The sequence below is a fragment of the Oryzias latipes genome, chromosome 3 (genome assembly GCF_053564925.1).
Source record: "Oryzias latipes strain Hd-rR chromosome 3, Olatipes_Hd-rR_3.1".
Taxonomy (NCBI): domain Eukaryota; kingdom Metazoa; phylum Chordata; class Actinopteri; order Beloniformes; family Adrianichthyidae; genus Oryzias; species Oryzias latipes.
The window spans coordinates 28,045,796-28,060,844 of record NC_136239.1 but is presented as its reverse complement, the minus strand read 5'-3'; the positions used below and the strand labels follow the sequence as shown (position 1 = coordinate 28,060,844).

Below are 15,049 nucleotides of genomic sequence, written 5' to 3'. Positions count from 1 at the left end.
GCTCCCTGCCCCAACTTCTCAGCACAGGGAGGGGAAGAGGGGGTGGGGTTGCTCTGGGCCAACAGTTGCTTTCAACTCGAGCTTAAAAAATTGGAAAGAAAAAATCCAAAACTTTTTCATTACACATGGCTATTGCTGTAAAATAAGACATGTTTAGAGCAGTGAATGTAGAAAAAACATTTTATTGAGATTCTGTTTCACTATATAAAAACAAAACAAACAAAATCACATCAAATTTCAAAAAGTAAGCAGTGAACCTTTAAATAATTATTGAAGGAAAAAAACAATTTCTTTTAAGCGTGGACATTTAGCAGTTTACTCCTTTATTCATTAATAAAATCATTTTTTGAGACATTTTTGAGCTTATTTGACTGTTTTCTTCTTCAGGTGAAATAAAGTAAATTGAGGTTAAAAACATGTCCAGTGTTAACACACTCAGGTAATAGAGCATCAAGTATAAAACAAATGTCAAGCTGCAGAGAAATAACAGTTTCAAATAAATGTTTAGAATCAGTGTATTAATGGAGGTATTTAATGAAAAAACTCAGCTGTAAATGAGGTTAATTGGTTTGGTGTTTCTGTACCATAGGATATTATTTTATAATCTTATTTAATAAATCTTTAAATTTGGAGACATTTTCAAGGTTTTACACCAAATACAAACATACAGGAATAATGACACATTTAAAATGTATGTAAGATTTTCTTTCCGCCCTCAAAATAGGAATTACCATCACCGCTATGACATATATCATCTCACAAGTTGTTCATATGTCTGTATTGTCATTTGAAATTATTCAGCTAAAACTAATACATTTTAATGGAGACTCCACAAAAATAAGTGTGGTCACTGTTTCTTCCTCTGTTGACCGAAGCTGTAAGCCTGCATTCACAGAAACATGCTGGATAAAGATCTGTGAGCAGCCGGTGGAAGCTGGACAATGTGAGGAAAATGGTTAAAGCGAAAAACTCTCACAGAAATGTCAGTGCAGTAACAGATGCCATTTTTAAAATGAAACCAGATCCAGCTAATTCTTTCAAAGGATATCATGTTCTCCTGCTGAAGATGGTTGAGCAGTTTCTCCACTGGTGGAAAGCGTCGCAGCGTCACGGCAGAGCCCACCATCAGTAGTTTGTGCTTCGCCCTGGTAATGGCCACATTGAGGCGCCGCCAGTCCTTCAACAGTTCTCCTAACTTTGCATGGATAGACGGGAATGAATTGGGTCAGGTCACTTTGTTCTGTCGTTTGTTTATTCATGAAGAGAAAGGGATAAAAGAATAGAAAAAAGTGTGAAAGTAGAAAACCAAGACAAAAAAAGCCTTACGTGTCCTTCCTCTGTGTTGCTCCTGACAAAAGACAAAACAATCAAACTTTTATCCCGGCCCTGGTATTTGTCCACAGTGTTCACCTCCACACCGCTGAAAGTGGGAGACTGGAGAAGAGCCTGGATGGTCTTAAGCTGTTGCCTGTAAGGCGCTATGACACCCACATCACTGGGCCTGCACCCCGCCTGAAAGACAGGAACAAGATAAACACATTACACAACAAAAAAGTGTGATGTCGTCAGCTTTAAACTTAAATGGTGCCTTTTATTTTAAAGAGAATAAACCTTGATGAGAAGAGAGAGCAGCATATGAATGAGGGCAGCCTCTGTGTGATTGCTCACGCCTCCCTGCTCCACCGACTCCAGCGCTGGCACCTGAACAGAACCAACAGAACATCAGACAGAGCACACCTTACAAACACACTCAGGTCAATGGTTATCTATCGTTTAGAGCAGGGGTGGGCAAACTACAGCAGTAGGGGTCACATGCAAAACATTAAATTTGTCAGTCAGGCTCACCAAACTATAAGAGGTTATATTGATAATCCTTAATGTTTAGACTTAAATATGGATCATTTATTTATTTTTCCTGTAATTCTGGCATCTTTACATATACATTGATCTTCGTTTAGATGCAGAAAGTTATCCTGCATTCATGTGTTGTTGGAAGGTTTGTCGTTTTTCTGACGTTTATGTGTGTTGTCTGAATCAGACAGTCCTTTTTCCAATGATTCAAACACCACTTGAATGCAGCATTTCTCCGTGTCTTCATGTCATCCACCCATTGGTGCAATTAGAACTAAAATTGGGAACAAAATCCACAAATTTTGAAATAAAGACTCTTAAATGTTCTGTTTTAAAATGAGCAGATTCATTTTCAATCAAAATTAAAGCACATTTTCACCCAGATGTTATTTATTTCTGTATTGAGATGGATTACTGAAACACCCGTCCAGCCCTTCTGTCACATTTAAGAGAACCTTTGTGGCCCATAAGTGAAACAGTTTGCCCACCCCTGATTCAGAGTAAGGGTATTTTTTTTAAAGTCAACCCAAATCATTGATTTTTTACAAAGTAATTGCATCTGTAATGAAGTGGATGTACCGCCCACCAATGAACAGTCCAGGAAGCAGACAGGGTTGCTGGGCAGCAGAGTGAACTGCACCCAGGACAGGTCATGCTGTGGGTGAGTCTCAGAGTGGGAGCGAAGCTCCGACTGAACCGAGGCCAGGGAGGGCAAGGTGAGCAGAGCCGCAGCTGTCCTCTCTGATCCACACTCCAAACGCCCGTCGTACATCAAAGAGTTACTCAGAGACATGATCTGCCTGAAAACATCACATAGAATTCAACACTGAGGCATATTTTCAGACGCTTCTCACAAATCCTTCAAAAATCCTTTTCAAAGACAGAAGAAACAAGCTCCACTTCCGGTATATACATATATATTAAACGGCTACTTGATTTTATTTTATTTTGAAAAGCTTTGCTTTAGCTGTAGCTCATTTATTGACTGGGTACGAGAACTGGAATGAGTGAACAGATCAACAGATTCGAACATTCAAGATGGGGGCAAGCGGGCACCACATGCTTGCATTGAAACATCTGATTGGTCAGTTTATTACTTGAATAACTTGCAATAAAGAAAAAATATCAGGAAAATAAATTAAGATTAGCAAGATTATGTTAAAAAAAAGGAGTAAGAATTGTTATTTTGACAAATAGAATGACTGAGTAACAGCTGTTTATTTCTCATTAGAAGTCTGTGGGATTTTGGCTTCTTGGAGCCAGCAGGTACTTCCTGTTTGGAACGCCAGGGGGGAGGGGTAACTGAGTCCAGTTCCCATGTGCAGTCAGTGAGATCATCAGACAAAAAGTCTACGTCTTTATTCATACGTTTGTTGGAATTCCATTACAGACTCCGCTGCTCACCTGTTCATGCGGTACTGTACGTTGAGCTGCACCACTGCCTCACCATGAACCTCCAGTCGCTTAAACAGACTTTCATCCATCCCGAGAGATCTACAGGGAAACACGGAGATGCATTTGAGCTGCACTGAACCACTTACGCTTCTTTTACACTGATTTCCTTCAAACAGTATTTTATTTCAGCTCCCTGCTGGACCAGCAGCATCTTTCTGACCGAGCTTCCTTGTTCTGGACTATGGGTGGCAGCTGCTGATGGTCTCCAACCAGCACAAATCTGTGGGCATAGAACAAGGGTCCCAGGCAGATGGGCTGGCTGATCTGTGATGCTTCATCTACGATGCAGTAGTCAAAACGGCGACGCGTGAAGATCGGATGCTTGATGCCCATACAGGTGGTGGCTACCACGAGCTGAAAGCAAACCACACATTTATACGTTGATTCATATAAAAGGAAAATATTCAGAGAGGTTAAAATTTCCCTCAGCCTCTTCATTTTATTTGATATTTGAATTCAAAATTAGTGATATTGTGTTCTAATTGGCAGGTGACCAAGTACCCTTGCTTTAAAATGTTTTTTTTTTGCCCACCCTATTCCCCTTTTTTTGGAAAAGCTTGCTCTGTGACATGATATCTGGGCAAAATGAAGACAGCAGGCTGTAAAACTGGCTTTAAAATCAGCCAAACCAACAGTATCCTTTATTCATCGATGCATACACGCAGCTATAGTGAGATGTTCAGACATCTGGATGAACCTCACCTCTTTGTTATAGAGCTGCTCCAGATCCAGCAGGGTGTGAACCCCTTTCTTCCTCACGTTCTCCTCTGTGTATGGCAGAATGTCAGGATGAATCTGGAGAACAGAGCAGCAATGTAAGAGAAAAAGAAATTGAGTACTTTGTACTTTTTTTTGTCAATCCAACACCATCAGAATAAAGTTTTATTGGTTTTGAAGAAGAAAAAAAAAGTAAAATATAGTATAGACAATAACTTACCTTTTGGCCTTGTCCGAGGCGCAGAAAACCGACCCGGAAGCGTTTCAGCTTCAGGAGGATGTTGTCCACAGCAGAGTGAGTGTAGCTGGTCAACAACACACTAAAGCCGCATGCTTGCAGGATACGGACCTGAAAGCAGAAAGTGTAACCATGGGAGAGTTCTTTTTCTTCTTTGTTTGAACATAAAAACACAGCAGGTTACCAGGGTGCAGATGGTTGTGGTCTTGCCTGTGCCCGGCATGCCAACAATAAGTGTGTAGTCCTTTGATAGCAACACCTTCTTCATAGCCTGTTTCTGGGGTTTGTTGAGACCTAAAGACAAGCAGAAAAGAACTGAGGCTTTATATCTGCTATACAGCAGTTTGTTCCACACAGATGGTTACAAAAACAGTCAAATTAAGAGCGTGAAGGCAAAGCTGCAGCACCTTTGAGGATCTCCGCCACCGTTTCTTTGGCATCTCTGGGCAAAACAGAACTGAGGTTAAAGATGAACTCTGGAGGACGAAGGTCCACAATCAGCTTCCTCAGACGCTCACTGCAAAGAGAGGTATCAATGAAAAACACCATAACAACATTCTAATGTGTTACGCATTTGGAGAACAAACATGGCTTCTACCTGTCTTGACAGTTTTCCATCAGTCTGGAGAGGTTGGTCAGGTGAGTGCTCATACCGACCACACCTTCGTCAGCATCCAGTCGAAACAGCACATCCCGGAATTTGGACAAATCCCTGTAAAACCACAAAAAGAAAAAATTAACAAACAGGGAATCGCTCCTAAAAAGTCCTCTTCTGAAGCTACATTCAGACCGCCCAACAATGCGCAGTAAAGCAGCCACTTCCAATGAAAAGTTGATGTAAACACGTGTAAGTGTACGTTTCTGGTTTCTGTGTACAAAACTCTTGTGTTTACGTGTAACTGTGCAAGTCTTTACGACCATTTTCATGCTCTACTTACAAATCACGTGGCCACTGAACGCGTGTTCCCATTTAAACCAGGTCAAACTTTGACCTATTAGGGACTCTGATTTGATAGTGACGTATGGATTTGGTTTATCTGATGAATCCGGACACGGCGACCTCCACATTTGTTTAATAAAGATGAACCAAGGCCACTCTCCTGACATGATGATGATCCACATATGTCATTGCAAGGATGCTAGCAATGAACTCGAAATGTTTCCATTTCATGTCCAAATTGAGAGGTTTTCACCACCTCAACATTTTGCACCAAGCTCCTTCCAAATGTAGGTGAAGGATAGGTGCTAGTAAAATGGATAAAAAGAAGCCCATCCCTGTTTGTCCAGTGTGAACACCAACGCACTTTTAGCGCATTTTTAAACATTTCAAATGCTAGTGTGTACATAGCTTTAGTCTTTATACAGGCATTTAGAGGAACCCGATCTCACCTGCTAAGAGTACAACTGACTGATGTCTTATCCACCTCGCACAGGTACCCTGTTGCCAAGCCGACAAGGCGACCATCTTGGTCGCTCACCACAATACGATCTCCATTGGTCAGTCCACAGTTGGTTGCACTCTGTGAAGGAGCAGATCCGGTCCGCTGGAACCGATGCAGGAAGACATCTTCTGCCTGAGCTGCAACAGCATCTTTAAGCTGCAGATTCCCCACGCAGCTGCCATTCTTCTCACTAATGTCAGGAAGGAAACATCTGCTTTAAAAGGTGTAATAGCTTTGCTGTCTGACCGAAATAATAGAGTCATACCTGCTCTCAATTGACTGAAGCCAGATGTGCTTCCGACTGTTCTTGGTTTCCATGGTGACCGCTTCCAGAATGCAGAGCAGCAGCCAATGAGAAAAATAATTCAGATGCTGCTGGGCGAGGTGGCCGCACTCCTGCTGCAAAAAGTCACGAACGTCGTCGCTCGGATCTGCAGAGCTGGGATCCAGTGCTCTGAGCGAACGATGAAGACGATGAGACAGAGGAAGAGGACAAACGGTGAGTGATTAACTGGAGCACAAGGTAAAACTTTGATGAGACTGCTTAATTGTTCCAATTTATTACCAGCATTGCTTTGAACTTTTTAGAAACTTCTGATTGTTTTAACAAACGGCACTGAAAAATAAGCACCTCTCATATAAAGCACAGTTGAGCTTCTGAGGACAGTACTGGCAGGTCTGTCTGCTTGTAAGGATGTCGGGAAGTCTTTGGAGGTTGCTCAGGTCTGCCCCTTTCTCCACACTGTTGTGAAGGTGATGAGCCAAAGTGTTCCTCAGCTTCAGAAGCTCTGACAAAAGAACAGAGCCACGAAGAAGACATGAAGAAGCAGCGGCAACAGAATTCCTTTCTGTCGAGTCCAGCAGAAAAGTCATTTTAAAACTAACTTGTCTCATCGTCCAAACTACTTTTTCAGATGCAAAGCAGCAGCAGAAACCAGGTAACTGCAACAAGCACTAAAGAGAAGCGAGACCGTGACTCATTCACTGCAGCTCTGGTCTACAGCTGAAGCTGGTTGTGGCTTAGCAGGTGGGAGGCAACGGTCAGCGATGGAGAAACCAAAACTTATAAAGCACTGAACCCATACGAATCAACCCAGTTCAAATGGTTCAAAGTTGTGAAGCATTTGACACATCAAAATGATGACATCTACTGGCCAGATTTCACCTTTGCATTATCGTAGAACAAAAAAGGCCAGTGCATCATAAAATTATGTGCGTCAAGTTATGTGTAGCAAAAACACTTCAAAAAATAATCATAGTGGTTGCGTAATAGAGTGACTGTTCATCAAGGTTTAAGATCTTCAAAATAAAATATCCAATTTTACAAAATAAATAGAACTGTGAAACTCTTTTGCTACAGGGAAAAATGAAAAGGTTTTGTGGTACATAAGGGATTCACACGTCTTTATTTAGGGAAAAGAATCATCTCAGCAACATTCTCACATTCACTACACCCTAACCACTAATGTGTGTGTATGGATGTATTCATATGTAAGAAGGCTATGTTCGTAAACCAAAGTTTGATTCCAAACGTTCGTAGATTAAATGTTGTCCCAAACTCACCTAAATCCTTCTCCTTGTTTGTAACGCTAAGTCTCCTCCTCTGCCAAAACCCACAAAGGCAGGAGGAGTTCTGCCTCTTTGTAAAAGCTGACATATCCATAACCCCAGCTTGATTTCAAAACTGGCGTTAATGGATGACAATGTGCAAGTGATGAAACAGAGCTTGATTTGGTAAGTTGCAGGACAGTACAAATGTGAAGCGAGTGCGTCACTAGTGGCACTTCCGTTTTGAAAGGTCGATACAAAATAAAGCTGCCCGTTCCAGCGAAACATCACTAGTGGGTGTACCTCTGCGGTCCATGTGGCTGGGTGCTACAGGGTGCATGCTGCCAGTCTTGAGATAAAGCAGCAGACCGGCTTCAGGGTTGTATCTCTCCATGCTCATCAGCGTGTACAAAATCACCTAAAAACAAAGCAAAAATCCATGAAAACATCTAAATAAGTATCACAGTGATCGATTCCATCCGGTTATGAGAGCAGTCCACCAACCTGACTGCGATGCTCTATCGAGTTGGACTCCCTTCCGGTTTTTAACTCCAGGGGAAAAGTCTTCTCTTCTGGACTTCTGCTGGTTCGTGGCCTTTGGATTTGAACTTGAGCCGTCACATCAATTTTCCCTTTGAGGCCAAACCTCGGAGACCACACGTTCTCCTCTATATCTGTCAAGTCAGTCACCGTGACAACGGCGTTTGATTCCTGGCAGCCACCCGGAGCTCGGCTGGGGTTCAGACTGAGACCAAGACGACAAATGACAACACACAGTTTGAAACACGTTTCGTTTTTAATAACGTTTAAGCTTTACGTACCTAAACCTACATTTTAAGGCCGATGGACTTTGGCTTTGAGGAGCTGAGGTATTCGCTGGCCCAGTTTTCCAGTGAGGGCAGATAATCGAGCAGTTCCTGCTTCATCTCCTCCTGACTCACACCCAGAGTGTACCTGTGCACATCAATATTAATGACAAAAAAAGACTAATCGGGTTTTAAAAATTTCTAGATAGTTCAGCAAGCCTCAACTTCAACATCTCAAGAAATCTTCAACACATTCTAGGCTGGTTGTGTTTGCACACACAATAAATGCAGCTTCCTGCACTGTAGTGTAACTTACATGTCTCCCAAGTATCGAGGACTGTGGAGGGCTTCATCAGCCAGCTTGAAAAGTTTCTCAGAAGAAAAATCCTTGGCTTTGGCAGCTCCCTGGAAGACTTCATGGACCATGGTCCCATTCAGCATTTGCTTGGAGCCACCATCAAAACTCTAGAAAGAGAAGAATAAAAAATCTGTCAAACAAAAACACAATCATTTAACTGATGAAATTTACAATAATGACCAGAAATATTGTTTGCCAGGAAGTGATTTTCGGTAAATCTGTTCACCTTGAACATTTCTCCCAGAACTGCGCGCCTCATGCAACGAATGGAGTTGGAAATGCTGGTTCCTGAAATGAGACTGTCAGGTTGTAAAACCAGGAGGCCCTGATCCCGTTCCACTAACCAGGTCCCAGCATCTGAGCGACCCTCCAGATGCACCACGTCGCCCCGCCTCACAGGCGTCGTCTCCCTGGAAACAGCAGGAGCAAAGAATGAAAGTCAATACCAATGAAAGGTCATCAGACATTCAACAACAAAAAAAGGAAAAGACACAGAAATGCAGCATCCACATGTCATACTATTTTTTAACATGGAAAAATATCTATGATGTCATAAAAAGTGAAAGAAAAAAAGAAATCTTGTCCTTTCTCATTTATAAAAAAGGTAATAAGTTGGAACGTTTTATGTTTCTGCTACAAAAGTGTTTTTTTGGACAAATTAATGGACATAAAACAGAAACACTACCATCCATCTTTTAGCAGACACGTCTCAGTTGGATGCAGCGTCCTGGAACATGAGATGATGAGCTTTTTGTAGCCTGGACCATCCTCAACATCCACAACCCAGTAGCGATTGTTTGGACCTCCAGAAAGGATGACGTGGTCGGGTAACTTGCTGTAAAACCACACGTTTTGACCCAACCATGAAAATAAATAGTTTCTTTATCAGTAAGGTGTTTTAGTTCAACAGACGGGTACTTCTTGCTACACCAGGGTACCTTCAACAGAATATTTCTTGGCTAATATGTTCAGGTGTTTCTTTCTTACCAAGGTTTTTTAGGTTTATCCTCCATGTGTTCCATTTGATCCATAAACCAACTGTCATCAAAGTCATCCTCTGCGGGATGTGCAGATGCTGCATCTTGATTATCAGGAGGATAAAGAAAAATTACAAAAATGTATCCAAATCAGATAATGGACAAAGTGACTTTAAGATGTGGACGATGATATTAAGAGAAAAATAACAGAAAATTTGGATAAAGAGAACTTTTCCATTTAGCTCCAGTGACTGTTGGCATTTTTCAGTGGATTAAAACAAAAATTTGGATTTTTGATTTAAACCTCATCAGCTTGCTTTAGCTGATAAATAGTATCATTCATCCATCTTCTGGACCCGTCAAGTCCCTTTTGGAGTCACTGACTCTGACCCAGCTACTGTTGGGTGAAGGTGGGGTACGGCTTGAACAGGTAGTCACTCTGTGGCAGGGCCTCACAAGCACACTCACATTCACATCTAGGGACAATTTAGAGCCTTCAGTTAACCAATGAAGCATGTTTTTGGACTATGGGAGGAAGCTGGAGTACACGGAGAAAACCCACGGGAAGAAGAACATGCATTATCCACACAGAAAGGACCATTCAGGATTCGAACCAGGGCCTTCTCACTGTGAGGAGAGAGTGCTAACCGACACACCATTGAGCAGCCTGCCAACAAAATCCAATTCTGCAATATTTGATGCATAAAAGGCTGATTTTCATGAGTCATGTAAGATGAATACTTAGAAAGCACCTGCAGCTCCAGCGTGTTCTTCATCTGTTGGCTGCTTGTTGTTTTGATCTCCATCCGTCTCCTGCATTCTTGTAGTCTCTTTTTCTTTTGGGTCCTTCACTGGGAATGGGGTATTGGCAGAAGATTCCTGCCCAGCAGTGAAGGGAGAGCATACATTCTGCAGGCCACGGTGAAGGTTTCTGCTCGTTTGAACTTCTGCCGTTTTCATTTCTGTTATCACAGTAAAATTGGACTCTCTCCTGTCCTGCTCCTCCTGATGTTCTCGCTGTTCCACCATGACATGATCAGAACTCATCTGCAAAGGGGATTTGTTGGGTTGATCACCAGAGAGGGCCTTCACAAAGGGCCTTAAAGGCTGCAACTCCTCCTGGCTGCTACCTGGGGCCTGGACTGCAGCTTCTTGCAGCGAGTCGATTCTTGCTTTCTTTGCCATGTAAGAGTCCTCAGGAGGACTGAAGAGTCTCTTCAAAGAGCTGGACAATCTCCCACCTAACTTTGTTGATTCACCCTTTCCATTCCTCGATCTCTTTATTCTCTGACCTTTGGAGCTGGGGCTGCGACAGATGGGAGACAGTTGGCCGACGTTTGCCACCTTTCTTCCGGGATCCTGGTTTTCCTCTCTGGAGGAAGAAGAGGACGTAGACCTGATCTGACTATTGGGGGTCTCAGGTACCAAAAGCAGAAGGTCTGGTGAGGAAGGAAGCATGTTTTCAAGATCTCCAAGCATGTTTCTCTTTGATGGAGAGTTATGTCTCAACAGGGAACTTTTATTATCTGGGTTTTGGGGTCCGGTCTTCACGAGTGCACAGACAGAGCCGTATGCTTTTAAGGAACAGGGAGAGAACTGAAAATGAAAATGTTAAGAGATTTTTTAAAAACCAAACACAAATTCAATATTAGGCATTATAAAGAGGAGAAAACAAATGTTCAAATACACATTTAAACATCTAGAAAACTCAGTTTGTTGTTCAAGTTAACACACAGAATCTTAGGAAAACATTTTTTTAACTAAACAACATACAAAAAGAGAATTAAAGGTATTTTTAACTAAGTAAATAATAAGATTTGATCAGTCCTGCCGACTTACACATATGATGAGTAGTTAGTTTTTAATATTTAAGAAATGCATTAAAAAAGATGTATTTTAAACATTTTTATGACTTAAATTGATATCGATAGGTTAATACACAGAAAGTAGTAGTAACATTATTTACTGTTTGACAGTTAAAATCTGATCTTTTTTGAAGCCTAACTGTATATTGGTGTTTGCTGAAAATCCCCTTCTTCTGAGATTTGACTTCATCTTTTTGATTCAGACAAAAACTAATCTTCTTCCACTTTCGGCTTCTCCCATCAGGGGTCGCCACATCGAACAAGTCGCATGGTAAATTTGGCAATGTTTTACGCCGGATGCCCTTCCTGACGCAACCTTCTCTAACCGGGCTTGGAACCGGCAGAGGTAGAGAAGGGAGACAAAAACTAATAATAACTTGAATTAAACTCGAGAAGAATAACAGCTTACCTTCTGGCCCTTTAAAGAAAAAAAGGCTGAGATGTTTTGTTGCCCTCCAGGCGTCCCTGCAGGCATCTGTCAGAAACAACTTGACCACTTATACATCTTATATATACAGTCATACAGCAGGTGTAAAGATGACAAACATCGTGATAGCTGATGTTTTGCTCACGACAAAAACACATTAGTTGATTTATTTTTAATAGTTGACTCTAACATTTGGAGTTCAGTCGCGTGTTCAGATGCGTTAATCAAAGACAGTAGATGCAGCTGGAAAACTAACAATGAATAAAACGGTTATCGTTCGTTTGGTAAAGCAGACTCACCATGTTCTTCATTTTGGTCCTTTTCATTATGAATTAGAATAAGCAGCGGGCTGCTGTTTGAAATACAGTTTCGATATGTCTGTACGGCAATAAGGACATTATAATAAGAAGAGTTTGTTTTTATCAGTTCAGTCGGAGCGTTTCTAAGAACAGAAGTCTGGACAAACAAAGAGAAAACGCTCCGCATATACGCGAATACGCAGCTTAAATAACGGCATATTTATCGAGATCGATCAAAGTTAAAATCGCATAAATTCTTCTTTCAATTTTAGTTGAACTAAGTGGCGCCAAATTTTCGGTTTCGCGGAACGGATATTGGGTCAGCGGAAGTGATCTGAGCTCACTTCCGTAATCGCCAAGTCACGGAAATGTACGTCAAAGTAAAAGAAATAAAAGAAAACCCAGACATTTTATTGATAGATAGATAGATAGATAGATAGATAGATAGATAGATAGATAGATAGATAGATAGATAGATAGATAGATAGATAGATAGATAGATAGATAGATAGATAGATAGATAGATAGATAGATAGATAGATAGATAGATAGATAGATAGTTAGATAGATAGATAGATAGATGTGTATGTATATACATCTATCTATCTATTTATCCATCTATATATCCGTCTATCTGTCTGTCTGTCTGTCTGTCTGTGTCAAACTCAAGGCCCGGGGGCCAAATGTGGCCCTCCATGTCATTTTATGTGGCCCGCGATAGCATAAAAGTTTTTAATTTAAAAAAAAAAAAAAGTTTTTAATTTCTTCACATAAAAATAAAAAATTGGTGTGTAATTATTCCTATCTAGTGGGAATCGGACTTGAAATATCAGATTGGGCAACTATACATTACTTAAACACTGTCCATTTAGCCTAACCTGACAGAATCAAATTTAAAAGGATTAATGCTAGAGTAACAAGTAAACATGTGTTTTCCATGCAACTGCAATTGTCACTTTAAAATATTATAATAAATAAGCAAATGAGTTATTTAACATTAAGGAGTATTTACATTTATTTTTCATTACATTTAGTTACATGTATAAGTTATATCTGGCCCTTTGAGGACATCCACTATGCTGAAGTGGCCCTTTGTGAAAATGATTTTGACACCTCTGGTCTAGAGAGAGAAAAAGAGAGAGAGAGAGAGAGAGACCAGCAAAGGTCGCTGTTGTTCCCTACTGTACTAATGCATATTTGTAAAATGCAGAGGAGCGTCGTTTATCGGATTTATAGGCAGGTTTAGTTTATATTTGTTTTCATGAAGAGGTTTCTGCTTTTAATCTCACTCTTGGTTGGCGTTTAGGTTAGTATTTATTATTTTAAGCAGGTTTATTTATTTTTTCTGTAAGTATTTGTTTTAGTTAGGCTCACAAGAAATGTTATCCACAGACTGCAATGTCCTAATATCAGTTGGATTAATCACAGAACTGGACCCTGTTTCTTCCATCACTGTGTTCCAACACTCCATCTTGTCCACAGCAAGCCCTCAGTGCTTAGCTTCCCCAACGGATGTGATCTTGGAAATAGTTGAAGAGGTTAGAAATATTTGGAATATCTCATGTATTATGTCATTAGAATACTGACTACTAAAGTATGCTTTGGGTAACACTACTTAAGATATTGTTTTCTAGTAAGATTAACAGTAAATATATATTAAATTCTTACGTTCTAGGGTTTCTTTAACATTTGATGGATTCCTTATTGTCGAAAAAGTTTTTTCATAGATGACATGTTGCTGCTCATCCGTATTTTCCTCTTAATGGTATGCGCAATTTTGAGAAAAACTTTAATGAATCAGAATTTCACGTTTTTAATGTGTATATGGATGAAACATGCTGTCTATGTAGCATTTATCCCAATAAAGAAAGAGTAGTATTTGGTATATGTTAACGGTAATACAAATTTGCACTAAAATAAATTTCATAACAGTACAAATCCACAAAAGAAGAATAAGAACTGGTAATTCTATAAAAAAAAAACATATATAAAACGATGGGTCCTATGGATTTCTCATCAAAGTCACATTCTTGTATTAAAGGGATAAATATGGATAATATTCTTCCCTAAAGTAAGTTGAAAATTATATATTTTAATGAACTGGATATTTAATAAAACTATCTTTGGAGAACCACCTTTGTAATTAAGGTAAAACATTACTCATAATATGAGCAACAATCCTTTGAATATTAGTTGAATAAAATTAGGTTAAAAAGCCATGAAATACTGGATGTAATAGAAAATTATTGAAAATCAATCAATTTATGCAAATTAACTAATTAATTAACAAATTACCGGTAACTAGAAGTAAAAGAAAACGACAACAAAAGTGATGTTAATAAAATACTGAAATTAGTAGTGTACCAATAGTGTGTGTAGAGGTACTAATTGTGTGTTCCATAAAAGGTGTTTAAGTGATGAGTTGACAATGGATCCTCAGAAATGGTGAAAACTGAGGGCAAAGACTCGACATTTGTAATGATAAAATACATTTTTACTCTGACCATTCAGCAGTGACTGAGTGAGCGAAAGGCTGATCCTCACCAAGTGGTCTGAAGTCCCCTTGTCTGGATCGATCCGTTGAGAAGGAGTGAGAGGGTGATCTAGAGGGGACTTTGATTGTGATCTTCAGGCAGGTGTAGGACGAATTAAGGTTTCTTCACAAGTAAAGCCTGCTGGCTCGCTCAATTCAGGTCACTTGGCATCTGCAGTGGTGGAGTGACTTCTTTAACTCAGTGCCTGTGAGGCGTTTGTGACCAAAATGAATAAGTTGCAGAGCTCACTGGCTGACAAAACTTATCAATGAAAGAAAAAAATCAGTTTTCAAAAAAATAGTAAAATAAAACAAATAAAAATGTTAGTCTGTGTTTGAAATTGGTTGGAGACAAAGTTTTTAAAAAGAAAGAAAGAATTCAATTAAAATGAAAAATATCCTTGTGGGCAAAACTCTGGCTCAATCTTGAGACTTGAACAAAGACAAAACTTAGTTTCTCCTCAAAGTTTCAAAGAAATAAACTCAAAGACTAAAATACAAAAGACAACAGAAAACACGAGAAAACTGATTTG

The 15,049-nt window shown here is 40.0% G+C and overlaps 1 protein-coding gene across 2 annotated transcripts; it reads right to left on the bottom strand.

The window, feature by feature from the left end:
- Window positions 1-162: 162 nt before the first annotated feature.
- dna2 (DNA replication helicase/nuclease 2) lies at window positions 163-15,043 on the bottom strand. 2 transcript variants are annotated; one of them, XM_020699502.3, is made up of 25 exons: window positions 14,528-15,043; window positions 11,667-11,732; window positions 10,145-10,988; window positions 9,403-9,496; window positions 9,101-9,250; window positions 8,642-8,825; window positions 8,374-8,522; window positions 8,083-8,205; window positions 7,756-7,996; window positions 7,555-7,669; window positions 6,335-6,491; window positions 5,969-6,157; window positions 5,651-5,893; window positions 4,860-4,973; window positions 4,669-4,778; window positions 4,446-4,555; window positions 4,244-4,372; window positions 4,009-4,101; window positions 3,467-3,660; window positions 3,256-3,345; window positions 2,438-2,651; window positions 1,612-1,701; window positions 1,327-1,512; window positions 1,049-1,195; window positions 163-943 (listed from the first exon to the last, which is right to left on the bottom strand). In XM_020699502.3, exons 2-25 carry the CDS (start codon window positions 11,730-11,732, stop codon window positions 890-892), a joined length of 4,086 nt encoding a protein of 1,361 aa, XP_020555161.1. In that variant the 5' UTR covers window positions 14,528-15,043; the 3' UTR covers window positions 163-889. The 2 variants fall into 2 exon arrangements, with proteins under 2 accessions (XP_020555161.1, XP_011490514.1); XM_011492212.4 differs by lacking the exon at window positions 14,528-15,043 and adding an exon at window positions 11,984-12,367.
- Between the last annotated feature and the right edge of the window lie 6 nt (window positions 15,044-15,049).